The sequence below is a fragment of the Aquarana catesbeiana genome, linkage group LG08 (assembly GCF_042186555.1).
Source record: "Aquarana catesbeiana isolate 2022-GZ linkage group LG08, ASM4218655v1, whole genome shotgun sequence".
Classification (NCBI taxonomy): Eukaryota; Metazoa; Chordata; class Amphibia; order Anura; family Ranidae; genus Aquarana; species Aquarana catesbeiana.
The window spans coordinates 74,757,227-74,783,659 of record NC_133331.1 but is presented as its reverse complement, the minus strand read 5'-3'; the positions used below and the strand labels follow the sequence as shown (position 1 = coordinate 74,783,659).

Here is a 26,433-nt window from a genome sequence, read left to right as displayed (position 1 = left end):
GGGTGCGTGTTATAGGCCGATCCCCGCCAATTTTGTTCTGATCGGAGCGATCACGGCAATCGCCGCCGACATACACAGCCTCGTGTAAATTCAAATACGGCGCCTAGACTGCAGGGACTCGTCGGAGCCGAGATACACATACCCGAGTGTCCTCGGATTTTCTCGGCGCCGCTCACAGTCCCGCCCAGTCCCGCCATTGGACCTGTGTTATGTCCATAATAGGGCGGGACTGGGCGTGACTGAGCAGCGCCGAGAAAAGCCGAGGACACTCGGGTATGTGTATCTCAGCTCCGACGAGTCCCTGCAGTCTCGGCGCCATATTTGAATTTACACACGGCTGTGTATGTCGGCGGCGATCACACAAGGCTGCACTGGGACAAGGCTGCACTGGGACAAGGCTGCACTGGGACAAGGCTGCACTGGGACAAGGCTGCACTGGGACAAGGCTGCACTGGGACAAGGCTGCACTGGGACAAGGCTGCACTGGGACAAGGCTGCACTGGGACAAGGCTGCACTGGGACAAGGCTGCACTGGGACAAGGCTGCACTGGGACAAGGCTGCACTGGGACAAGGCTGCACTGGGACAAGGCTGCACTGGGACAAGGCTGCACTGGGACAAGGCTGCACTGGGACAAGGCTGCACTGGGACAAGGCTGCACTGGGACACCGATAACGCTGCATTGATGGGCATTTTAATGTAAGTTTTTTTTCCTTAAAATTTCCTCCTAAACTTGGGGTGCGTGTTATACGCCGATAAATACGGTACATTCCTACTCACCCATAGGATTCAAACAGAAAAGTTGGCAAAATAATTTCTTGGCCTCTGAAACGTCGAGGCCACTTTTGGCAAAAAAGGCCGAATCCGTCCTAAAAAAAAAAATATTCGGTCTGGAAAAATTTGTATAAAAAGGGAGCCGTGATTGATAGAGCTTCCAATTCACCAACCCTCCTGGGGGTAGTGATCGCCACAAAAAAAAAAAAAAAATCTTGAGGGTTAAAAATCTTACTGCACAAGAATCAATGGGTTCAAACAGCTCTCCTATGAGCAGCTGCAGCAACAAGGACAGATCCCACATCGGGAACGGAGGATTGCAAACTGGCTTTTGTCTGCATAAATCTTTAAAGAACCTTGTCACCCAAGGGTTCCCAGCAAAACACTTACCGCTGATATCTGGCTTTTCAGAGTGCTAATGGCTAGACATTTGTCTGCCCCACACTGCAGAAATTCCAATACCGCCACTGGGCTGTGCATGTCAAAGGAGCTTTCCGCACACCAGCTGTTAAAACTCCAAGTTCAGGTAGATGGAGCAAGTTAATTTTCCCGCTACTAAGCTGAGTCGCCGCCAACCAGTCAGAAAACCCATTGCCCTTAAAGCACACCTCCTCATTTTTAAGTGACCATTTGGTAAACGTCCTGATAGAGTCCCCTTCACTCAAAATCCTTCTGCTGAGGAAGTCGGCCACTTGAATCAATTCCCCCTTTAAGCGCACTGTCGAAAGGGAGAGTACCCTGGCTTTGGCCCACTGGAAGTATTCCATCCACCAGGACCCACAGAAACCTGCTCCTTGCTCCTCCCTGCCGGTTGATGTAGGCAACCGCTGAGGAGTTGTCCGAATGGACCCGCACATGGTGCCCCTGGAGTTGTCTCTGGAAGGCCCCAAGTGCCAGTGCGATTGCTCTCCAGTTCGAAGATCGCTTTGAATCTTCCCTTTTCCAGGAGCTTTGTACCAGCTGAGAGCCCAGGTGCGCACCCCCCCCCCTCAACCTGTGCCACTTGCGTCCGTCGTGATGACCCTTGTAACTGGCAGGACCCACAAAAGAGCTTGGGACAGGTTTGATGCTCTCCACCACAAGGACCTTTTTACCCGAGTTGTCACATGCACTAAGGAGTCCAGAGACCACTGACTGCAGTCCCACAAGGGACGGAAGTGGAGACCCGCCCACCGAACTGCCGGAATTGCATCCGTCAAACCCAGCGCCGACATGGCCCATCTCATCAAGATCGGCCGATTGTTCTGCAACAACCTCATTGCTTTGTCCACCTTTTGAATTTTCTTGTGGAATCCAGCTGGTAGCCTAGAAAAGTGACCCTCTGGGCCAGAACCAAGTTGGACTTCTCTAGATTCAGGAGCCACTCCAGACGCACCAAGATGCTCCTTGTTGACTGTAGGTCCCTGGACAACTGCTCCAGAGAGGGCGCAAACAGTAGCAGATCGTCCAGATAGGCAATAACTGAAATGCCCTGGGGCAGCAAAAAAGGCCACGGCCGCCTCTACGACCTTGGTAAAGATGCGGGGGTGGGGGGGGGGGGAAATAGGCCAAAGGGAAAAGCCAAAATTGAAGATGAAATGTGCTTTCTTCGGTTCTTCCTGCCAGCCTGAGAAACTTGACAGCTCTTCATAATGGGAATGTGCAGGTAGGCATCCCTCAGATCCATGGACACCATGCAGCAATTCAGGGGAAAAGAGCCCTTTACTGAGAAGACTGAATCCACACAGAACTTCTTGTAAGTTACTGAGGTAATTTAGGGCCTTCAGGTTCAAGATGAGCCTGAACTTCCCAGGTGGTTTCTGCACCACGAATTTGGTGATGAACAGTGTGTTCGGGCGGGGGTCTGAAAATTCCGGTCGATAGCCCCTCCTTACGATTCCCAAAATGAATCGATTGGAGGTGACTGCTTCCCACTGTGGGAGAAAGGACCCCCAATTTTACTCCCACCGTGGTCAAACCATTGTGTCTTTTTGGGCTGTTCAGGAGGGCGAAAAATCTGACCCCAGGACCTTTTCGGTCCATCGGCCTTTGGGGCACCAAACTGAGGGTGAGATCTCTTCTTAGCCTGCTCTCCCATCTTTCACCTCACAGGAAAGGACTTTTTGCCATCGACTGATCTAAAATGGTCTCCAATCCAGGGCCAAAACAGGTCCCCTGTAAGTGGAATCCCAGGGTTTAGCCTTGGACGCACTGTCCCTCTGCCAAGTTTTAAGCCACAAATCCCACCTTGAAAAGTTGGCTAGGGCTGATCTGGCAGGCATACTGTACGTACAGATTCCGCTGAGGCGTCAGCAATATACGCTACACCCCGCAAGAGAATAGGAAAGGAGGTCCAGATTTTCCTTTGCGGTCCCCGCCTCTGTGTGCCTTGATCTGCATTAACCAGTACTCCAGGTTCAGAGCCACTACTGTTACTGCCATGCCATGCTTCAGGCTCTCTATAGTAGAGTTACATAGTCTGTGTTGGGGGGGGGGGGGGGGACCAGTCCATTCAATTCGACGTGTGTGGGTGTGTCTCAATAGTACATCATATACCCCTGTATGTTGTGGTCATTAAGGTGCCCATCTAATCTTTTGAAACTATCGACTTGTGGAAGAGAATGCCACGTCCTTACTGCTCTGACATTAAAGAACCCTCTACACGCAGTCTAAGGTTAAACCACCTCTTTCAATTTTAGTGAATAGTCGCAGGTCTTTAAATTCCCTAATTAAATTAGAGTTCCAGGTTTTTTGTTTTTTTTTCAAGAGTGAATCCTCTTGTCTTTGGGATCTGGCAATGCCCCCATAGCCTCAAAGGCGATGTCCGTATGCCTGGAAACCTGAGAGAAGGCCATGTCTATCTTAGGAGACTTATTCCAGACTGGCACAGCATCCTCCGCAAAGGGAAACCTACATTTCAAGGCCCTTGAAAAGAAAGGTTTCCTCTCTGGGTCGTGCCATTCTCTTGATGGCATCGACCAGCACCTCATGGACTGGGAACACCCTCTATTACCCCAGGCCGTGATACATCTGGTCTTGAGAGATAGCGGCTTCTCCTCCTGGATTCCCAGGGTGGTATGGATGGCTCCCAAGAGATCCTCCACCTCCTCCAGGGAAAGCTTGTAGCGAGAGGGTCTAGCAGATTTACCATCCAACACCTCTCCCTCTGACTCCACTATCTGGCTCCTCCTCAGCTTCCTCTTTAGTGCCACCCCGGTACCTCTCCAGAGGGGATAACAGCCAGTGGGGCAGGTGCAATACTCTGCTGCACTGGCAGGGAGTTGGCCTGGGCTGCGGGAGCTGTAAACTGGAAAACAGTCTTAAACTACTGTACAGTGCTAGAAAGCTACTTTACTGACACCATTAAGTCACTACACCGCTCGGATTGTCCCTTTACTAAGCTCTCAATGCATTCCTTACAAAGAACTTTGGACCAGGACTCCCCCAGGGTGACCCTACATGAGGGACACTTCCTCTTGAAACTGTGTGAAGGCTTGACTTTGAGGCTTTACTCTGCAAAAAAGGGAAAAATACAGAACGCAGGGGTGGCAAATGGCAGGGTTATAGGTACCTTTCCCCAAGACTGATTAGCCCTTGGTTCCCAGCAGTGTCTCCCTGCCGGAGAAAACACCAGAACTGAGGGTCCGACTGGGTAGGAGTGTCTTTAATCGCAAAGCCAAGGAGTTTCCTTTGAGGGGGGGAGCCGAGGTCTTAGGGAGGTGGCTGTCCTGAAAGACGATTAGGGAAAACTTTTTTTTGCTCCTAAACGCTAAAGCTTGAAAAACGCTCTTCGCATGAAATGGCGTGCATGGACACCTAGCATAACACCATTAACTTCTAGGAGCAGACAAAAAAAAAAAAAAAAAACACAACTCATAACAGCTTCTAGGAGCTAGTGTGCATGCAACCTTAAGAGTAAAGATCGGGGTATAGTAATTCTTGGCACTGAAGGTTCTGCCACTGCTAAGTCAATAAAGGTAGGTTGATTGAATTTTGTCTGTATTAAAAAAGGTTAAAATACGTATGTCAGGAAAGTCCTATGTGTATACTATGGGTTGATTTTATTGAAACTGTTAGCATGGCAGCCAACCAACTTGTACATGTAATGCCGCCTTTATTTTTCTCAATTCTTTTGAGGCCAGGGAGAGCTTTTTTCCATCCCAAAGAACAAAAACCAACACAACACAAAAAAAAAAAAAAAAAAAAACCCCAAATCACTACCAGTGCTGGGATCTTTGCCCCTACACATTACGTATGCAGTAATTCACTCACCCGGACAGTGAAGTTTGGTGACACCATATCAGATGTGTCAATCCCATAATCTATTTTCCCCTCAGAGTCAGTCTTCACAGTCACAATATGATTCTGGTCAACTTCAATTTCAATGTCTTCATTAGGGATCGGATGGTCTTGCTCATCAGTTAGCGTTGCCTAAACATAACAGGGGATACTTGGAATTGAAAACAGTTGAAGCCATACATCAATTCAGAACAGTGAAAGGTTACTTCAGCTTAAAATTTGACACCAAGGCAGGAATGTAAAAATATTACTTTCTAGATTGTATTTGTATTTCTTTAAACCTGTACAAGACTTTTGAAGAATCTAATGGGCCAGACAAGCAATGGTACATAACCCTATTACCCTAGAACTTTGTCTTGGGGGTCATTTACAATTGCTTCAACTAAACACATTAAAGTACCTACCCTCTTCAACAAGCTTTTGTGATGCTTTTTTGAAGCTTGGCAAATGCCCTGTGTATGTGTTGATTTTCTATTTTTAAGGGGTCCAGTAAAACCCCAGCTCCGTAGTACACCCACTTAGCAGATCGCCAGCTCATTAGTACCTCTGTGCAGCAAGTCCCCAAGCTCATTAGTACTCTTGTTCAGCAGATTCACAGCTTTAGTACCCTCGTTCAGCAGATCCCCTGCTCATTATTATTACCTCCAGCTCTCCTGATGCCCACTCAGTAAAGTAACCCCCAGTTCTGCTGATCCCCTACTCAGTAACCGCCAGCTCTGCTGATCCTCTGATTTGCTGATCCTCCTTTCTCTCCGGTTCCCACTCACTTATCCTTATTTTGCTCCCACTCTGGTCAACACATCTAACATCTGCTAGTTTCTCCTGCTCTGGTCCTCCAGCTCTGCTTATCCTCTGCCACTCAGTCCACTCTTTCTGGTCCCCGCTCAACTCATGCTATAGCGTTCCAATGTTGCACACCGCACGTGCCATCTGCCGGTTTCTATAATCAAGTCCAGACCCCGCTCACCTTCCTACTGCTCCACCCCACCAACACCAAAATGTGATGTCTGCACCAGACACTTCCAGAATATATACACATGAACCGAAATGGACTGCCAATGACCTTTCCGGTTCGCTTGTTGGTTTTCCCGTGCATCCTGGAATATCTCATACCTACAAAGCAAAGCTAATGCTAAATAGAAGCCCCTTAAAAAGATTCAGGTACTGTAAGCGAGCATTGTCAGACTTCTATGGAGGCTTTGGAGACACTTTGAAGCAGGGCTGCTGTTAGAAATCACATGGCCCTGTACAGCCTACCTGACAGGGCCCCCTCCCCCTTTTTTTGCATTTTAACAGCCTTGTTGGGGGGGCTTTTGTGAATACTAGGGGTCTAAACAGACTCCTGATGTCTCACATTTAGGACAGAAAGGGACTGAGGACAGATTCCCCAGTCCTCTTCTCTGCAGCCTCAGCTACACTGGACAGTGAATGATTAGGAAACGCTGAGGCTCCTTGTTCATTCACAAACTGAAGCATAGAAAACACAATTTACTCGGCTTCAATAATGAAGGAACACAGTGAGTGATCGGTGCCAATCACTCACTGTGTTTATTCAGGAAAGGAAGTGGCTAATAGGACATTAACCTCACCCCCCCACCGTTATCCATCCTAAAACAGTACCCTCAGCAGCAACTGGTGGGATAGGAGGGGAGGGAAGCTGGAAATGCTGCAGGGGAGGAGGGCACACAGGAAGGCCCAAACAGTGGGGTGGGGACACAGATACCAATATCCCTGCAGTGCAGCTGGCGGAAGGAGAAGCCACAAGTGTTGGCATTAAGGCAGTAAAGCCATCCTTCCCGTTTGGCAGGTGCCAAGGCCCCCCCCCCCCCCTTTTGAACTAATAGGGCCTGGGCTCGGGACTGGAGGGCTGACTGTAGTGCCTTAGCAACCCTGCGTAGCGAAGAAAAGCAAACACAAATGGGGGTTATTTACTAAATCTGGATAGTGCAAAATCAGATGCAGCTCTGCAGAGAAACCAATCAGTTTCCAGGTTTTATTGCCAAATTAGATTTCAATTAGATTTATATAGATTTCACTTGAATGTTCAATCATAGTATTTATACTATTGGTGATTTGCATGAAACGTATACAAAAGATTAGAAATGGGGGTTAGCCAATTTTGTCCCGTTCGACAGCCACCATCTAATCCACGCTAATTTCAGACTCTGACGCAGTAGAACACATATGAACCTGTAAGGAGTAGACAATTATCATTCCGTGGACTTTGGTCTACGGTGTCACACACAAAATGGCCGCCGGGATCTTTCGGTCTGTAGGTATTGACAGGGGTCGTTCCGATGGGAGGATAAACCCATAGCAATAGCTAGAAAGGGATATCTAACCAAATCAAGACGCCAAAGGTCATAATTCTATTTAAAGTGACCATAGTTCTTTTGGCCCGATAGATCATATAAAAAATATCGCGGGTATTTGTACATTGACTTTACACAGGGGGCTTCGGTCTGCAAATCACATCCAAAATGGCCGACGGAACTTCTGTCTGCAATGTCACTCGCAAAATGGCAGCCATAATTATTAATACCTTATGCAAAACACCAAGCACTATAAATAGGAACTGTAGCAAGCACTATGCACGCTCCAGATGACGTAGAATGACGAAATGCGTAGGGCGGAGTCAGCATACGTCCTTGCATCATTTCCTGTTACAGAGGCTTGTGTCAGCAATATATGCTTTTGTTATCCTTATCGTATGAGTCCCTCTTTATGCGTTTGCACAAATAAGCAAGTGTTATACAGTATTACGCTATTTGGGCTCCGTTTCTCTTTCATAATGGAATCTCCTCATAGTCAACACTAAGGACGAAGTTATCCTATATTGCTACACAGTGGCACACACTGTGGAGGTGCTTGACCCCAGGAGGGAGTGAAGGATCTGGTGAGTGCAGCCACAATAGGAGCACGAATAAGGCACGCACAGAGTGTTGTTTCACTGGAAAGCCCACCAGAGTATTAAACGGATCCCTTCACTGGCACAAGAGCACCTTATAAATTCATTTTGTTATATTTTGTTATGTAGTAGCTATTTATATACACCAGCACTTTATACTAGCATCCTATTTTTTGCACTATTTATATTATGGTTGTTGCAATATCATATACACATGGTATTGATTTGTTATTTATTGCACTTTAGATTATTTTTTTATTTTTATTTTGCACAGCATTTGCATATTGCAGTATTGTTAAACACAGTAAATCTATCTGTGATTTCTGACACATTGCACCTTAGATTGTGCCAGGTACAAGGTATTTCTACATAACGGACCACCAGTTCACTTAATTTAAATCCAAGGGTTTATGCACACTGGGTTCACATCAATGAACACACACTATAAATGTTCAAATTAACCAGAGCACATATATTTGGTTATGATTCACCTAATTGCTATTCACTAGGAATTACCCATCATTGTACACCATTCCTTCTTTCTCCCCAAATCCCTTCTCCTACCTCAATTTCTTCTCCTATCAAAGGGAGCAGTACATGTATTTTGATTTTAACCAGCTTTTGATAGCAACAGAATGGCGCCATATCGACTTTGTTTTCCTTTTAAATTTACTTACTCCACCGAGTGGAAGTAATTGGTAGAGGCAGCAGTTCCATTAACTACTTCCTAACCTCAATCAGTACTTATTCCTCTGCGCGGTGACTTTTTTCTTTCCTTATATTGCCACAGCGGACCATATTCCAGGTAGAATTATGGAGACGTTTTATGTGAATGTAGCACCCTCTACCAATAGGTAGGTGCTAGTAAGGGTTATATTACTAGGGTTTTTCAGCACAGGCAAATTTAGGCAGGCCTATGCTGCAAGCTAGGCCTATCTGTTTTGATCTGGGGGCTGGGAGAGGTCAGAGTGGCAGTGGGTGTGACCACCTGCACTTCAGTTCTGAGGCGCATCCCCTGCTTCCAGGGAGAATATTCTTTCTTGAAGTGGGGCTGGGCCTGGAAATGGAGTGGCAAGCAGCTTGTGTGTAAGCCCTGACCAATCCCCAACTGGTATTGGCAGGGGGCGGGCCTCATATATAAGCTGAGGTGATATGCCACTGGGGAGAGAAGTTGGCTGAGTGAAGTGAGGAATGGCATGTTAGACAGCTGTAGGACACCCCCATCTGGGGGGGGGGGGGGGGGCACCGATCACAGGAGAAGGCCTCTACACGGGCATTGGCAATGTCCCTGTCACCACACGGTCGGTGGCAGGGAACTCCTGGAGCAGAAGGGCAGGTAAAGCTGTCGGTACGCATGGTCCAAAGTTCCTCATCAAGGACTCAGGGCTTTTGGAAGGTCGGTGAGTGTTACCACAGTGGAGGGCTGGAGGTGCCAAGGAGTCTGTGAGGGAACTCTGCTTTTACACGGTCATTAGCAGAGTCTTCTTCAAACACACAGTGGATGATGGGGAGTTCTGAATCAGAGAAAAAAGACTGTGGGGATCTGTGTCAAGTCGATGTGGCCTGCTGGCACATGATTTGCAAGTTGGGCTGGCTGGGAACAGTAGTCCATTATCCAAAAGACTGCTTTTAACCTACTAGGCCTCCAGGGAGAGGTACTGCAGGCCTCAGGCCTAGTAGCAAGGAACAACCAGAGCCTGTTTAGGGGTTTATTCAGAGTGGGCCCCTATCACTTAGAAGAGGATGTGACATGTCTTTGAATTAGTAACTACAAGTTTTGCGTCTGTACACGAGGAAATACGTTTCGGGCAGGAGGTGAAAGATCTAAGATCATAATTTTTACACGGTCAAAAGTGGAGTATCTGTCCTTCACACAGTGATGGTAAGAGAACTTAGATGGAATAGTCTGCTGAGGTTGAGCAGAGGAGGAGCAACAGTCTGCATGGAGATGCTAGAGAATCTTCTGGCTCTAACTTTATCAGTGTACTCAAATCCTAAAAATATGATGGCAATGATATATCCATATTCCTATCCCTATCCAAGTTGTACCCCCCCCCCCCCCATAAAACAAAAACAAAGCTCAAAAGAGATTGTTCATTGTCTCTGGAAGTGATGTATAAAGTCTGGCAGTGGGGCGATTTGGCGGATTGTTTGTTACTAGCTGCAACACCATGGCTATATGAAGTTACACAATTTTAGATATAGATCTAACCTACAATCAATTGGTGATAACAGGTGGCAACAGTGGCATGACCCTTATGACTTAAAGGATCTACATGGGCGATAGGATATCAAAAATAGTTTACACGTGGGTAAATGTAGCCACTATGAGAAGTGGTTCTCCCTTACGATGTAGAAGTCACCCCTGCTCCCCTTATCCCTCCACCTTCCCTCCCTTGGTTAACCAGTTGGCAAAGCTGGGACGCACACTGGGGATTAATGTGTTTTATGGAACTGGATTGGACTACAATGATGCACATCCTTGCCTCCCTTACCCCTGAAGTAGTGAAGTCATGTGTCAAGATTCTTCAAAGCATCCCCAGTTTCAGCTGACTCGGTCACATGATGTATGAGGTGTATTTGTGGTGAGAGGAGTTTGGTATGCAGGAACTTTATTGGCTTGCATAGAGCCCTGGTCTCATCTTCCATCTGTACCTGACCTCACAGATTTTTTTTGACTGAATGGGCACAAATTCCCTCATACATTATTATATATCTCCATTCTAGAAGAGTGGAGACAGGTATAGATGCAAATTTAAAATTGATGCCAACTGAATGGCTATGGTATAATAAATAGGTCAACAAGATCGCACTGTGGATGTAACTGTCAGGTGTCCACAATGTTTCAATGATATAATCCAAGGCCCCTTTCAGACAGGTTGGATTGGCCTGCTCAGCAGGGAATTTGTCTGCTTATGCAGAGCGGACACAGTCTACTTTAGTCTATAGGCATTTGAGGGGAAACGGACTGCCTCTCCATTTGCATCTGACCCGCTGTTTTTAACAGATAAGATCGGATGTCGGTGGGTTTCAGACATGTCTGTTGTCATCCGGCACAATAGATGGAGGGCAATAGATGGTCCAATAAGGTCCACCAAAAAATAAAAATTGACAGGCAGACTCAATCAGTCCACCCATGACAAAGGGGCCTAACACTTTAGATTGCATCGGAGCAATCCAATGACACCGACCTCTAAAGAACATGCAAATGCTTACAGCAGTCTGTGTAGATCAAAATCCAAAAAGAAAAAAAAAATGGCTATTGGTAAGCAGAATAATCTTTAGACATGTGCACTGTCGAAAAACTTTTTTTTGTTTTTTCGGAAATTCGAAAATAAAGAAAATCCAAAAAAGAAAGAACTATTAAAATTATAGGTATTGGAATTTCCTTTCAAATTTGGGTGTTGGTGAAGGTAACGAATACGAATTTATCTGAAGTTACAAATTATCCGAAATAACGAATGTCACATCTAAACAAATGGAACAAATAATAATAAAGTAGTTTAGATACGGCATTCGTTATTTCAGATAATTCGTAACTTCGAATAAATTCTTATTCGTTACGTTCACTAACAAGCCAAATTTGAAAGGAAATTCCAGTACCTATAATTTAATAGTTTAGTAATAGTTTAGTTATTTCAGATTTTCGAACTTTAAAATTTCCAAATATTCGGAAAAATTTGTTAAACGGGCTTTGACGAAATTCATTAAACAAATTCATAACTAAACGAATTGCACATGTCTAGTAATCTTGGCAAAACTGATTTGGTTGAAAAATTATAGATTTTGCGGTTGGGAAAATTCTCAGTTCGCCAAGAGTAAAACTACTTACAGCTTTATCCACACTTTCCTTTCTGTACAAAAAGATAAAATAACGTAGCAATTTTTTTGGGACAAAAACAAGTCTAGGCTAGTTGATGCTTGAAACCCTCAAGAAATAAGGCCCACTGCACCCTTACAAAACACCAAAAACTATGTTCTTCAGTCTTCCCCACTGACTTCAATGCAATTCTCCAAAATGGTGAAATTTCACAGTAATTGCCCCAGTTTTTGCTGAAATTTCAGGAAAATTAAACTATGGTGAGTTTATCTCTACATTTGAACGCAAGCATTTGGATTTCCAATTTTATAAAATTGGATGTTTCTAGCAACCCCCTCCCCCCCCCCCCCCCAAACACTATCCACACTAAAACGTCAGGCTTGAGTTTTTCCAGATACTCCGAGTGATGTGGGATTTACTCACCACAACATGATAGGAAATGCCCCGTTTGTAGTACTGATTCATGGCCTCATAGTCCAAGTTGAGCCTAGCTGGTTGGGTTGTAACATATACGTAATGGGAATTCTTGACTTGAATTCCTATAGCAGATACAAATAAGTAAAGTTAGATCCTGTATGAGAACATGAAATACTCACGCAGCAAAAAAGTTTGTGAATATTTATGTGATAGTTACCAGTTTCATCTTCTGTTACTACAATGTCCATTTGCATGGACATTCCTGTCAATCCAACGAACTGTCTGGACATATCAATGGTACCCTTGAAAGCACCATCAGGACCAAGCTGTGAAGAAAAAATAATAAAATTATGTTGTACAGTATAGAGAATACTCAAGAAAGTCCCAAAAATGAGGACAAAGCATGTTAAGAGTAATACATGGCAATAGAGGGTGCCCTCTTTTGAACAGATATATTAGCCTGCATTAGATTCAATAGAAAAAAAAAATCTGGGTTGATTTAGGTTTATTTCTTTGGGATTGGATAGAGTGGGGAAGAGTGTTCGAACCTCTAATTTTTTTACTGCTCTGGGGTGCTACTGGGAAGATTAACTTGCACTCCCAATGCTGATGACACATCCTAAAATCTTCCAATGAAGACACCTGTTGTGGGGAGAACCGGCGAATTTACTCTTTGCTGGTTATATCTGTGGGACAGGCAGTAAAATCTTCCCAGTGGGACACGGACACATTTAAAATGTTGAACCAGGAAAGTTTTAATTCTTATAGACATCCCCTGTGGTCAGCACTTGATTGATGAAAAATGTCAGGGAAATCCCAACAAGCCAGCTGTTCCTGAGAAGAGCTATAGAAGACTTGGGTAAAAAAAAAAAAAAAAAAAATAGATAGCTTAACAATAACAGCTTGGCAGAAGTCATTCTAGCTATTAAGGATGAGTGAATCAGCCTGCGTTCAGTTTGCAAACACTTTTGTGAACCCCCTATGGGGGTGAACGTTGCTTCTCAAATCTTAACAGTCATATAGCTAGTAAGCAAAGTATTGTCAAACAAAACAGCATGGGAAGCCGGGTACTGCCATGGTGACATGCGCGGATACCAGAAATAAGTTTTATTATGTTAGATTTTTTTAAACTATTTTTATTACTATTTTAGTGTGTTTATTATTTTTATATATTTAGGATTATTTTTATTATAAAGCTATTACTTTTACTACTATCATTACTATTACTAGTAATAAAAGCAAAGGAAATGCCTTCAAAAACAAAGCTGAGGGGTCATTGTCAGCATTCCAACTTTACAAAAAATGGAATAAGAAATGTAAGGGTGCAATCAGGGAGGAGGCCAAAGATAGAACGGCACACAGCGGAAGAGGGAAAAAAAATTCTTTAAGTATATAAATAATAAGAAAGGGAGGCCAGAACATATTGGCCCTATAAAGGATAATGAAGGGAACCCGGTTACAAAAGACGAAGAGATGCTGAATATATTCTTCTCAGTCTTCACAAGGGAAACGGGGGGGGGGGGGGGGATACAGTAACCAAGATGGTAATGTTAATTTTCATAGCAGGTCACAGGAAGCACCCTCATGGTTAATAGAGGACAGAAATAGACTTGAAAAACGTAACATAAATAAGTCACTGGGACCAGATGGCTTACACCCGAGGGTCCTTAAGGAACTCAGTGAAGTGATAGCCAGTCCATTGTTCCTAATTTTACTGACTGGAATGGTACCAGCTGATTGGAGAAAATCCAATGTGGCGCCAATATTTAAAAAAAGGCAACGATATATCCCTGGGAACTACAGGTCAGTTAGCCTTACATCAATAGTCTGCAAGCTATTGGAGGGGATAAGGGACTATTATACAAGATTTCAGTAATGAAACGGTATCATTAGCAGTAATCTACATGGATTCATGAAAAATTGTTCTTGCCAGACCAATCTATTAATTTATGAAGAAGTGAGCTGCCATCTAGATAAAGGAAGGGCAGTGGATGTGGTGTATCTACATTTTGCAAAGGCATTTGATACAGTTCCCCACAAACATTTACTGTACAAACTAAGGTCTGTCAGCATGGACCATAGGGCGATTACCCGGATTGAAAACTGGCTACAGGGGCGAGTCAAAAGGTAGTGATAAATGGGGAATAGTCGGTATTGTCTGGTGTGGAAAATAGGGTCCCCCCCAGGGTTATGTCCTGGGATCAATCCGGTTTAATTTATTCATAAACGATCTGGGAGGATGGGATAAACAGGTCAATCTCAGTATTTGCGGACGATACAAAGTTAAGCAGGGAAATCATTTCTACGCAGGATGTGGAAACCTTGCAAAAAGACCTAAACAAAATTAATGGTGTGGGCAACTACATGGCAAATGAGGTTTCAGATTGAAAAATGTAAAGGAATGCATTTGGGTGCCAAAAAATGTGAATGCAATGTACTCGCTAGGAAGAGAACCTCTGGGGAAATCTAGGATTCAAAAGGACCTGGGGGTCCTAGTAAATGACAGGCTCAGCAATGGCATGCAATGCCAACAGAATATTGGCATGCATTAATAAGGTGATTCACTCCAGAGATAAAACGATAATTCTCCTACTCTACAAGACTATGGTCCGGCCGCATCTTGAGTATGCTCTCCAGTTCTGGGCACCAGTCCTCAGGAGAGATGTGCTGGAACTGGAGAGAGTCCAGAGAAGGGCAACAAAGCTAATAAAAAATGGGACTGGAGGATCTCAGCTATGGGGAAAGACTACAAGCATTGAAATTATTCTCTGGAGAGGAGATACTTGAGAGGGGATATGATATCGATGTACAAATACCGTACTAGTGACCATAGCAGAGGGAAAAAAAAAAACAAAAAACTTTTCAGTGAAAGAATTTAAAAAGACGTGCGGCCATTCACTAATATTAGAAGAGAAGCAGTTTAACCTTAAACTGCGTAGAGGGTTCTTTACTGTCAGAGCGTTGATGTGGAATTCTCTTCCACAAGCAGTGGTATCAGCGGGGAGAAACAATAATTTCAAAAAACTATTAGATGCGTACCTCAACGTCCACAACATACAGGAATATACACATAACGTATTATGGACATAAAAGCGCACACACACACACACAGTTACATAGTTACATAGTAGGTGAGGTTGAAAAAAGACACAAGTCCAACCTATGTGTGCGATTATGTGTCAGTATTACTTTACATATCCCTGTATATTGCGGTCATTCAGGTGATTATCTAATAGTTTCTTGAAGCTATCAATGCTCCCCGCTGAGACCACCGCCTGTGGAAGGGAATTCCACATCCTTGCCGCTCTTACAGTAAAGAACCCTCTACGTAGTTTAAGGTTAAACCTCTTTTCTTCTAATTGTAATGAGTGGCCACGAGTCTTATTAAACTCTCTTCTGCGAAAAAGTTTTATCCCTATTGTGGGGTCACCAGTACAGTATTTGTAAATTTAAATCATATCCCCTCTCAAGCGTCTCTTCTCCAGAGAGAATAAGTTCAGTGCTCGCAACCTTTCCTCATAACTAAGATCCTCCAGACCCTTTATTAGCTTTGTTGCCCTTCTTTGTACTCGCTCCATTTCCAGTACATCCTTCCTGAGGACTGGTGCCCAGAACTGGACAGCATACTCTAGGTGCGGGCGGACCAGAGTCTTGTAGAGCGGGAGAATTATCATTAGACACGTTGGACTTTGTCTTTTTTTCAGCCTCACCAACCATGTAACTACACTAATAGTACCTCCCCTACAAAAAAATTGTCAACTCTCCTACACAAAATTGTCAACTCTCCTTAACACCCCTAACACTTACAATACAGCTAATGTGAGCCTACACTTCTAGAAAGGGAGATGGGTTATTCATTTCTTCAGACTATTGGCTCTTGTCCAAAGGCTATGCACTGAAGTAAAAAAATGTGTTCCTCATTTCTGTTGATGAACCTGGTTCAGCCAGGTGGCACCAGGCATGCCCCTTCCTATTTTCTGAATGTAGCACTATGCCTCCTAGGATAGGCGATTTGCTTATTCCAGGAGGCAAAGGGAGGACAGCGTGTGGAGGTACAATATAGGAAAAAAAAAAAAAAGTAGCCCTATTCTGGTAGCAGAGGGGGAGGGGTGGATAGGAGGGAAGTCTTTGATGCTGAATATCCATTTTAAATGCCATCTCGGCAGACTAGATTTCTGGTGGTTTAATGCTATATTGGTGAACAAAAGCATCTGTTACTATCAAAAGCATTTCTTGGAAATGTAAAAAATAAATAAAAATATGTCTAAATCTATATTTCCCATCTCTGTTCTGATCTATCAAATATAAGTACATTTTTTATACCATACACCAAAAAAATTAGCTTTTTATTATGTGTAAATGTAATTTTATTGGATCCAGCAACAAATATCTTCTATTAAAATGATAGTAAAAATGAATATAAGGTTCGTCCCTGTAACCATTCACTGGAAAGCAGTGGTTACATCACTAAGTCCTAGGTTGTGACTGTCCAGTGTCACAATGACTACATTGGTCAAATATCAGCTTAGACTCCCTCCAAATAAAATAAAAAACACTCCACAAACCACCATCTTCAATATGCATTTGATATTCATCTACCATGAACAGTATTACATGTTTAAAGGGGTTGTAAATCCGCATGGTTTTTCATCTCAATGAATTGAGGTAAAAAAAAAAAAAAAACAACATCTTGCAGTGCAGCAGCCCCCCAGTGCCCCCATTTTACTTACCCGAACCTCTCCCTTTCTCGTGCCGGGGACGAGTGCACCAGCTCCAGATGTCTCGTGTCCTTATTGGCCAGATTGATAGCAGCGCAGCCATTGGCTCCCGCTGCTATCAAATCCAATGACACGGGGGCCAGGAGCGGGGCCAAGTCCTGCAATCTGTCAATAGACGCGGCAACAGGACATGGGAGCGCGCCTGCACGGGTGTCCCAAAGGAGAGCGTTTCTCTGACGGGGCACTCAAGAAGAGGAGGAACCAGGAGAGGAGGATCAGGGGCCACTGTGCAAAACCAACTGCACAGAGAGGGTGTGACTTGTTAGAGTTCGTTTTATTTTAAAAGCCGCAAACCTTTACAACCCCTTTAAATGATCCAACTTAAAAAGGTCAAATGCACATCATGGTGTGAATTTATTCGAAAGCACCTAGACTGTTCACTTTGCAAGGGAAGTTGCACTTTGCAAAGGAGATTTCCCCAGAGCTTAGTGAATGAGGTGAAGCTGTTGACCTCCATTATCCAATCAAACATGCATTTTATTATTTTCCTTGCACATGGTTCATTGCAAAGAAAAAAATGTCACCACACTCACTAAACTCTGGTGAAAATTCCCTTGCAAAGTGCAAATTCCCTTGCAAAAGTGAACGGCCTATTTGCCTTTAGTATATCAACGCCCCCCCCCCCCCCCCCCCATGTGTAAGGTTCACTCACCTCTCCTGTGATATTGGAACAGGGGTCTCCTTTCTCTTTAAAGCAGTTCAGGCGTCTGCCATACAAACCAGGCTGTTTACAATACAACACTGTGACTGTGCCAGCCAGTGGTTCGCCATACGTGTACCTGAGATGAAGAAATTAGCAGTTAAGAGACATTTCTACCAGTTCCTTACTGCCAATTATAAAAAGTCTAGGTATCTGTAGGCTTGTTGTTTATGGGTTTGGTCCAATAGTGAACATGGCATGCACTCGGCCCATTTGCAAAAAGGGTAAAGACACCTTTGGATCCTAACTTTGTTGCTCCATGTGTTTTTATTTTGTTATGGTGCCACCCTATCAGATGTCAACTCTGGTGGGGAATTCAACTTGCCTTGAACACGTTTGAGGTTTATTTTAAAACAGACAATATATCCAACACTTAACTATACGGTGCAAGTGACAAAGACAAAGTATACAGGGCCTAATTATATACCATTTGAAAGAACAAAAATGAAGCTATATGCTCATGTAGGCCATATACATTTTATTAAATACAAACTTATGACAAAACAATTGCATAGAACTTTCAACGCCCAAGGCCAGCCATATGGTCACACTTGATATAAATCCATTGTTGCTTAACCACTTGACCTCTGGAAGATTTACCCTCCTTCATAACCAGGCAATTCTTTGCTTTTGGCACTGCGTTACTTTAACTGACAATTGCACGGTCATGCAACACTTTGAAAAAAATGACCAGCCTGTCATTTTATGAACACATATAGAGCTCTCTTTTGGTGGTATTTGATCACCTGTTTATTTTTTGTGTAAAAAAAAAAAAAAAAAATAGCGTATATAGATTGTAGATGCTATAACTTTAGCACAAACCAAAGTCTATGCTATATACTGGGATTATTATTTTTTTTATTACTAGTAATGGCAGCGATCGACAACTTAAAGCGGGAACTGCGATATTGCAGCGGACATTCTGATACCGACTCTTGACACTGTGGGAACCAGTGACACTAGTTCAGTGATGGTGCAAATTTTAGCACTGATCACTGTTAATGACACTGGCCGGGAAGGGGTTAAACATCTAGGGCGATCAAAAGGGTTAAACGTGTGCCTAGCCAGTGTTTTGGCGTTTACTATGTGGTGTTTTAGTAAGCGATGAATTTTCTTTTCCTGCTTTGCAGGACAAAAAAAATCCATCACTTTCCTGCTGACAGGACAGAGTTCTGCCTTGTTTATGCTCCTGTTCCCCTAATAACAAGCCTTGACGCACAACTAGTTGGGCGGGGCCACAAACTTGCAACGTCTTTACGACTGATGATGCCGGCTGTCAGCAAGGCTCCATGCGGTTTGAGTGCTTTTTATTGTCCTAAATCAGGTGAATACCTTGTGGTGTTTAACAAGAGACGTATACTAGCAGTACAGGGTGTCCCCGGGTTATAAACAAGTTAGGGACTTCAGGTTTGTTCTTAAAGAGGAGTTCCCATTAAAAAAAAAAAAAAAAATTAAAAAAAAGTCAGCTACAAATACTGCAGCTGCTGACTTTTAATTGGACACTTACCTGTCCCAGGGTCCAGCGATGCGGGGGATCGAAGCCCTGCTCGTCTTCCCCTCTGTTCGGCGGCGCCGGCATTGCTACTGTGGGCGCCGGGGTGGCTTCACAGCCAGGCACCCACTGCGCATGCGCGAGTGGCGCCGCGCGCTGTGATTGGCCGCTCAGTCATCAGGGACCTGTAATGGGTCCCAGATGATTGACAAGAGGGAGGGAGCAGAGCCCTTCCTGTGCCGAGGGGAAGTGATGTCACCAGCCCAGGCACTGAAAGAAGCAGACTACGAGGGACCCCCTAGCAACAGGCATTTAAAGGTGAGAAAAAAAAAAAATTTAAAAATTTCCAAATGTTTTTTTTATTTTTTTTTTTAGGCACATTCATGTATTTTTTTTTTTTTTTGGGTGGAACACCACTTTAAGTTGAGTCTGTTTGTAAGTCGGAACAGGTACATCTTTTAAGTGTAGTTCCAGCCAAAAAAACTATTTTTAAGCTTTTTGGATAGCATAGGGAAGGGTTAACACCCTTGTCACATTTGTATTGCTGTGTGTGCCCCTGTTCAGAAGATTTCACCTCACTTTCTGTCCCAATGACAATTGGATTTTGAAAATTTTGGGTTGTTGTGGAAACAAGCCTTGGTGATGAAGCATCAGTGGAGGTACCTTTTCCCCATAATAGCTCTTACAGGAGTGAATTTCCCTTCCTAGTTGTAGATTTCCTCTCACTTCCTGTTGTCTCCCTCCGTTTGTAAGTAGGAGTCGTTTGTAAGTCCCCAGCCCCCAGCTACATTACCCACCTGATCTGCAGATATCGCCCTAATCGTCCCCTGCGCTCCTCCCAGGACCTTCTGCTCTCTAGCTCCCTTGTTACCTCCTCTCATGCTCGCCTTCAGGACTTCTCCAGAGCCTCTCCCATCCTCTGGAACTCCCTGCCCCGGTATATTCGATCAGCCCCTAACATGTCCACCTTTAGGAGATCCCTGAAAACTCACTTATTCGGGAACAGTTAGATGGGTCTACCCCACACCCATCAAATCATTCTCCGCATCTATTACCTTTTGTACAACCACCCCCTCCCTTTAGAATGTAAGCTCTACCAGCAGGGCCCTTCTGTATTGAATTGTACTGTAATTGTGCTGTCTCCCCTCTACAATGTAAAGCGCTGCACAAACTGTTGGTTATTATTATTATTATTATTATTCCTTCATTCCACTATAGGCTTTCATTGCTATTGGCACATGGATTATTTCCATATAGAATCTTCTGGACCATTCCATTCACTGATTTTATATTGATACATTTTCAGCATTTCTTGCATAGTAACCATAGGCACACCATTATTTATGTATATAAACACTGCCATGTACTCAGCTGGGAAGCAGGCAATGTTTTTTTTTTTTGTTTTTTTATCATAGGCTTTTCAGCTTAGAGGAAAGATGTGGGGTCTTATAGACCCCACATCTCTCCATAAAGAGGACCCCTCCTGCCTTATTCCTATTACAAGGGAGGTTTACATTCCTTGCAATAGGAATAAAAGTGAAAAAAAAAAAAAAAAATATAAAAAGGTTTTAAAGTGCCCCCGTCCCCGCATTTAGAAGCGAACGCATACATACGTCGCGCCCACATATGTCAACGATATTCAAACCACACATGTGAGGTATGGCCGCAAACATTAGAGCAAGAGCAACAATTCTATCCCAAGACCTCCTCTAACGCTAAACAGGTAACCTGTAAAAACTTTTAAAGATTTTTTAAGTACCGAAGTTTGGCTCCATTCCACAAGTGTGTGCAATTTTAATGTGTGACATGTTGGGTATCCATTTACTCGACGTAACATTTTTCACATTAGACAAAAAAATTGGGGTAAGTGCCGGTTCACACAGGGGTGACTTCAAAGTCGCCCGACTCTCGTCCGACACTGAAGCCGCCCTGTACAACACGACTTCAGCACAGATTGCAAAACAACTTCTGTATAGATGTCAATGCAAGCCGCTCCGAAATCACCTAGTACAGGAACTTTTTTCTAAGTCGGAGCAACTTGAGTCGTTCCTATTAGAATGGTTCCATTGTACTGAATGAAGTGCGACTTGTCAGGCTGACAAGTCACCTGACAGGTCACCCCTCTGTGAACCGGCACTTAGTGTTTTTGTTTTTTAAATTCAAGAAACCTTTTAAAAAAAAAAAAAAAAAAAAAAAAAAAAGGATGAGTTTGAAAAAGTGCTGTGCAAAAGTGGTTGTAAAGGCTAAAGGTTCCATGCATGAAGGCAACTAAAACCCTTCTCTGTGCAGCAGCCAACCCAATACTTACCCGAGCCCCACTGCAATCCAGTGATGTGCACGACAGCCTCTGGGGACTCACTCCCCCATTGGCTTGCTGGCTGTAAATGGCAGCAGCGGGAGCCAATAAGGTGAAAGGGACAAGGCTTGCTCTGGTGGCACTTGGCAGGAGGGAGGGGCCTGGAACACAACCTGGGGACCTGAGAAGAGGGGGGTCCAGGCTGCTCTGTGCAAAACCATTTCACAGAGTAGGCAATTCTAAAGATGTAAAAAAAAAAATAAAAAAATTAAATAGAAAGTGTAAAGTAGAACCTTTAGCCCCCCCCCCCCCCCATTTTGGAGAGAGTAAGGGAAGGTTATAACCCATGTTAGTTCATTTCTTTTGCCATCTGTGCTCTGTTGGGGACATTTACCTTCACTTCCTGTGCTATAGCAAAAAAAAAAAAAAAAAAAAAAAAAAAAAAGGAAGTAAGGAAATCCCTGCAAATTAAGAATGCCTTGGGGTCCCCCAGCTCATCAGAACTAGTGTCCCCATTGGACGAATTCCCCTCTATTACTTTTCTAGGCACAACCCAAAATTTGGGATTTTTTTCACCTTCAATAACAGTAAAATGGGACAAAGAGGGTGAATCTCCCCAACGGGGGACACAGACAGCAAGACTGATAGGTGCTCTAATCCATAAAGTTTTGTTTTTAGTTATTAAACTTTGTGTATGCAGCTCCTTATTACAGAAGAGACAGGCAAGCAGCATGTGGCATGCACAGCTCAGCACACTAAGGCTATAAATCTTGTATTCCCGTTGTGGCTACTAAGGAATAAATTTGAATTAAGGTTTTCATGCCTTGAATTCGAATTCAATGGACCCCAGCACAGTCCATATGGTCACCCTTGCTTTGCCATTTTCTCATACTTACAGAGCAGAGACCTTGACGTCCAGATTCTCTTGCAATACAGAGATCGAATTTGGGGATTCCACTTTTACGCTGAACCTGGGTGGCACTAAAAGGCACATGCAAACGCTATTAACATTTTTACCAATACAAAAAATGCAAAATTAGATTTGTCATGGATTTCTCAGATTTGAAATTATTCTAAAGCCAAGAGTTCTTTTTGGATGGGCTAGGGAATGGATAGAAGATTAAAGTAATGTTAATGGAATAGCCATGTTAGGTCGATGTTGTCACAGGCATCCCTGCCCCCCCCTATGTACATGCAGCTGCAGAGTGGGGAATGTCCCATTCAGGGCTCATTGGCCCAGCCAGCCGCCTTTGGGGGGGGCGTGGGAATTGTGCCCCACGGTCAGCATCTCGGGGGCGGGGGGCGTGGAATAGTGCCCCATGGTTGGAATCTCTGGGGGGGAGGAAACGTGTCCCACGGTTGGCATCTCCGGGGGGGGGGAGGAGATAGTCTTCCATGGTGGGCATCATGGGGGGGGGGGGGAATAGTGCCCCATTAATGGCATCAGTGGGAGAAATGGTGTCCCAAGGGCTGGATAGAAGCAAGCAAAGGGCAGCATCTGGCCCCAGTTTCGAGGCCACTTCTCTAGAGCATTGATCTGAAGTGATCCACACAGATAACTTATGAATTGTCTAGTAGTTACTGTATTCTTCTATTGTGACCATGAATAACTACATTCTCTGATATGAAGCTGTTGAAACTGGGTGGGACACTTGCAATAGATGGGGGTTCTACATAATGATCCTTTAAAGCAGCTTCCATAGGAACAAATCTGAGGAGACCACCACTCCCCTCACAGCCACTGCCGACATTGCCAGATCATGGCAGTCTGCCAGCTGCCCTACAGGGATTAACCAAAGGGAAACCTGAGGCTTGCCGGTTTCTCTTCACAAGTACAAACCCGAGGACAAAGAGGCCAGGATCTCTCCAGAAATATTAAAAGACCCCCATAGGCAGCTGTATTGTATAATGGTTACCATATTCTTCTACTGTAAAATATTGTGACAAGGAATAGCTGGATTCTCGCTCAGCAATGTAGCTGTAGTAACCAGGAGAAGCATCTTTGATTAACTCGAAATCCAATGTCAACACCCCACGCTGCGTTTCTTGTTGCGTCCATTGCTTGATCCTGGTCCCTGAAGGATCCTAAAGCAGGAATAAATGTTACCAAGATTAGGAGCATCAAGACTTTACTTTTTCATGAAGTAGCCAATTAGTGCATAAATGTATAATAGCTTGTACCACTTTACTGGACAGCAGACACACATAGCACCCTCTACTTAGGTCGGTGCTAGGGGTGAGATTTGAGAGGTCAGGTAAATTTAGGCAGGCCTAGCTGGAAGCTAGGCCTGTTTTGATCTGTGTGGGCTGGGAGTGGCTCAGAGGAGGCTGGTGACTCAGACAGCATCAGTCCACTGTCACCTCCCTTTTCCTTCTAGAGGATTCTAGAAGAAAGGTGGGGAAGAGGTGGAGCTATCTGGGGTGTCTCCAGGTGACATGACTAATCCCAAACTAGGATTGGCAGGGGGCAGGCCTCCTTGATATACCCAGGGTTGGCTCAGCTGGGGGGGGGGGGGGGGGGTTAGGGGTGGAACCGAGATATTGTTGGGTGGAAGAACTGAGCATGGAGTACTAGGCTGTTGGGGCATTTGAGGGGGGTGACCTTGGGCCTGGGACTCAGGTGCAGGACGGATCCCTTCAGAAACACATGAAGGATCTGAGCCTGAGGCACAGAGCAGAGTCAGAGGACAGCGGGAGCTAGTACTGCCAGGCAAGTCTTCAGGAGGGAACCACCAGTGTGTGCAGCCAGGAGGGCTGGTGACTGACGTGCTATCAGGAGTACTGGAGAGGCATGCCAGGGAGGACTGAGAGGAAACAGTAAGAGCTGGGTGTGGAGCCAGTGAGGATTACAATGTTACAGGCAGTGAAGTCAGGCAGATGAAGCCAGGAAGGCTGGCAGGGCCTGAAGAGGACTTACTGGGAGCAGTAGTCCACCTTAGGACAGCTAGCACTAAAGACTTTCTATCCTATTTGTGCTACATTAAATGACTTCAGCTCCAGAAGATTTTACCCCCTTCCTGACCAGAGCACTTTTTGCGATTCGGCACTGCGTCGCTTTAACTGACAATTGCACAATCGTGCGATGCTGTACCCAAACAGAATTGATGTCCTTTTTTTCCCCACAAATAGAGCTTTTCTGTGGTATTTGATCATCTCTGCGGTTTTTATTTTTTGCACTATAAACAAAAAAAGGCCGACGATTTTGAAAAAAAACCTAATTTCTTGCGATAATAAATATCCCCCAAAAATATATATTTTTTTTTTCCCTCAGTTTAGGCTGATATGTATTCTTCTGCATATTTTTTGGGGGGAAAAAAAAAAAAAAAAAAAGCAATAAGTGTATATTGACTGGTTTGCGCAAAAGTTATAGTGTCTACAAAATAGGGGATAAATTTATAGCATTATTATTATTATTTTTTACTAGTAATGGCTGCGATCTGCAATTTTTATCGTGACTGCGACATTATGGCAGACACTTGACACATTTTTGGGACCATTGGCATTAATACAGTGATCAGTGCAATAAAAATGCATTGATTACTGTAAAAATGTCACTGGCAGTGAAGGGGTTAACACTAGGGGGCGCTCAAGGGGTTAACTGTGTTCCCTATTGTGTGTTCTAACTGAAGGGGGGAGGGGACTGACTAGGGGAGATGACAGATCGCTGTTCATACTTTGTATGAATAGACGAGCTGTCACTTCTCCCCTCAGAGAACCGGGAGCTCTGCGTTTACACACAGAGCTCCTGGTTTTCGCCGTGTTAAGAGCGATCGCGGGACCCCAGCGCTCGCATCGGCTCCAGGGGCGAGCAGCAGGGGCCCCTAGTGACCGCCTTTGGAGCAGATGTAACATGACGGCGATTCGCCTGCCCGTGCCATTCTGCCACAGTATAACTGCGGCGGCTGGTCGGCAAGTGGTTAAAAAGGGACCCGTGGTCCCTGCCTGCAAATGGCAATTTGCAGGGCCTGACTGAGTCAGTGTTGGGCCTAACCATGTGCTAGCTGTAACTGGAAGTGAAGAATTGTGCAGGGGAGAGGGAGAGAAACAGTCTGCAAGCAAGTGTCCTGCTGGAGGAGACTGGATCTGTAAAGTGTATACAATTGTCCCAACTGATTAAAATACAGCCAATTGTTTGTTCTGGGCATCCCATATATTCCCATCCCTATCTAAGTTCAAATCCCTCAATAAAAATACTAAACAAGCACATGGACTGTTCATTGTCTCCAAGGTGATTGAGAAGTGAATGCCGGGCAGGGCGACAGGTGGGCCACAACTTTCAGCAGGCCCTACGGGGGTACCGCCACACACACGCCAAGCAAGTAAGGATGACAGCAATTGAACATGTACCTTTAAAAAGTCAGTAATAGCAGCTCCCATATGTCTATCCTGAGTTCATGACAAATTGCCTTTTCAGAAGACTCACCAAAAACCTTATTCAAGTTTAAGTTCTAGTTCTTAAAGAGTCAAATGACCTGGCCTTTGACATTTCTAAAGTAACAGTTTCGATGTGCAGGTACTCTGTAGTGACCAAGTATAGATTGGTAGAATGTAATAGAAATTCAACTTTTATAGCTTTCACCAGGGCAAGAGGTAAAGGGAACACTTACAATGAAGACAAATGTTATGGTGTCAACTGTCTAAGAGCAGAGACTGACTTTGCAGGACAAAGTTAAAACTATAAATACACTTTAATCCCCATTCTCTCGAGCACCAATCCCTGCTCCTCTGTCATTCCGCTACAAATGACAAGGACTTTATTCTATTCCAGTTATAGAAATATTGTATATAATTACATTGACAAGCTTGGACCAATGCAAGTATGCATATGCCATACCCGTTGGCCCAAATGTGGAAGCGAAAAGTCACTATAGTAGTTGCCGCTATTACAGTGATCACCCGTCTTCTGAATCAAATACCGAATGGCGGCCCTACTGCATAGTAACTACAAGGGGTTGCCAGGGTGCCATTTAC

At 44.3% G+C, this 26,433-nt stretch overlaps 1 protein-coding gene across 1 annotated transcript in view; it reads right to left on the bottom strand.

Moving 5' to 3' along the window:
- LOC141105847 (ovostatin-like) overlaps positions 1-26,433 on the bottom strand; it is a 175,465-nt gene that overhangs the window by 113,183 nt on the left and 35,849 nt on the right. The window contains exons 6-11 of the mRNA XM_073595980.1: positions 23,379-23,547; positions 22,359-22,443; positions 17,627-17,753; positions 12,414-12,522; positions 12,203-12,318; positions 5,025-5,183 (exon numbers count right to left, since the gene is read on the bottom strand). Coding sequence (XP_073452081.1) covers positions 5,025-5,183; positions 12,203-12,318; positions 12,414-12,522; positions 17,627-17,753; positions 22,359-22,443; positions 23,379-23,547 — 765 coding nt within the window. The remainder of the gene's footprint in view (positions 1-5,024; positions 5,184-12,202; positions 12,319-12,413; positions 12,523-17,626; positions 17,754-22,358; positions 22,444-23,378; positions 23,548-26,433) is intronic.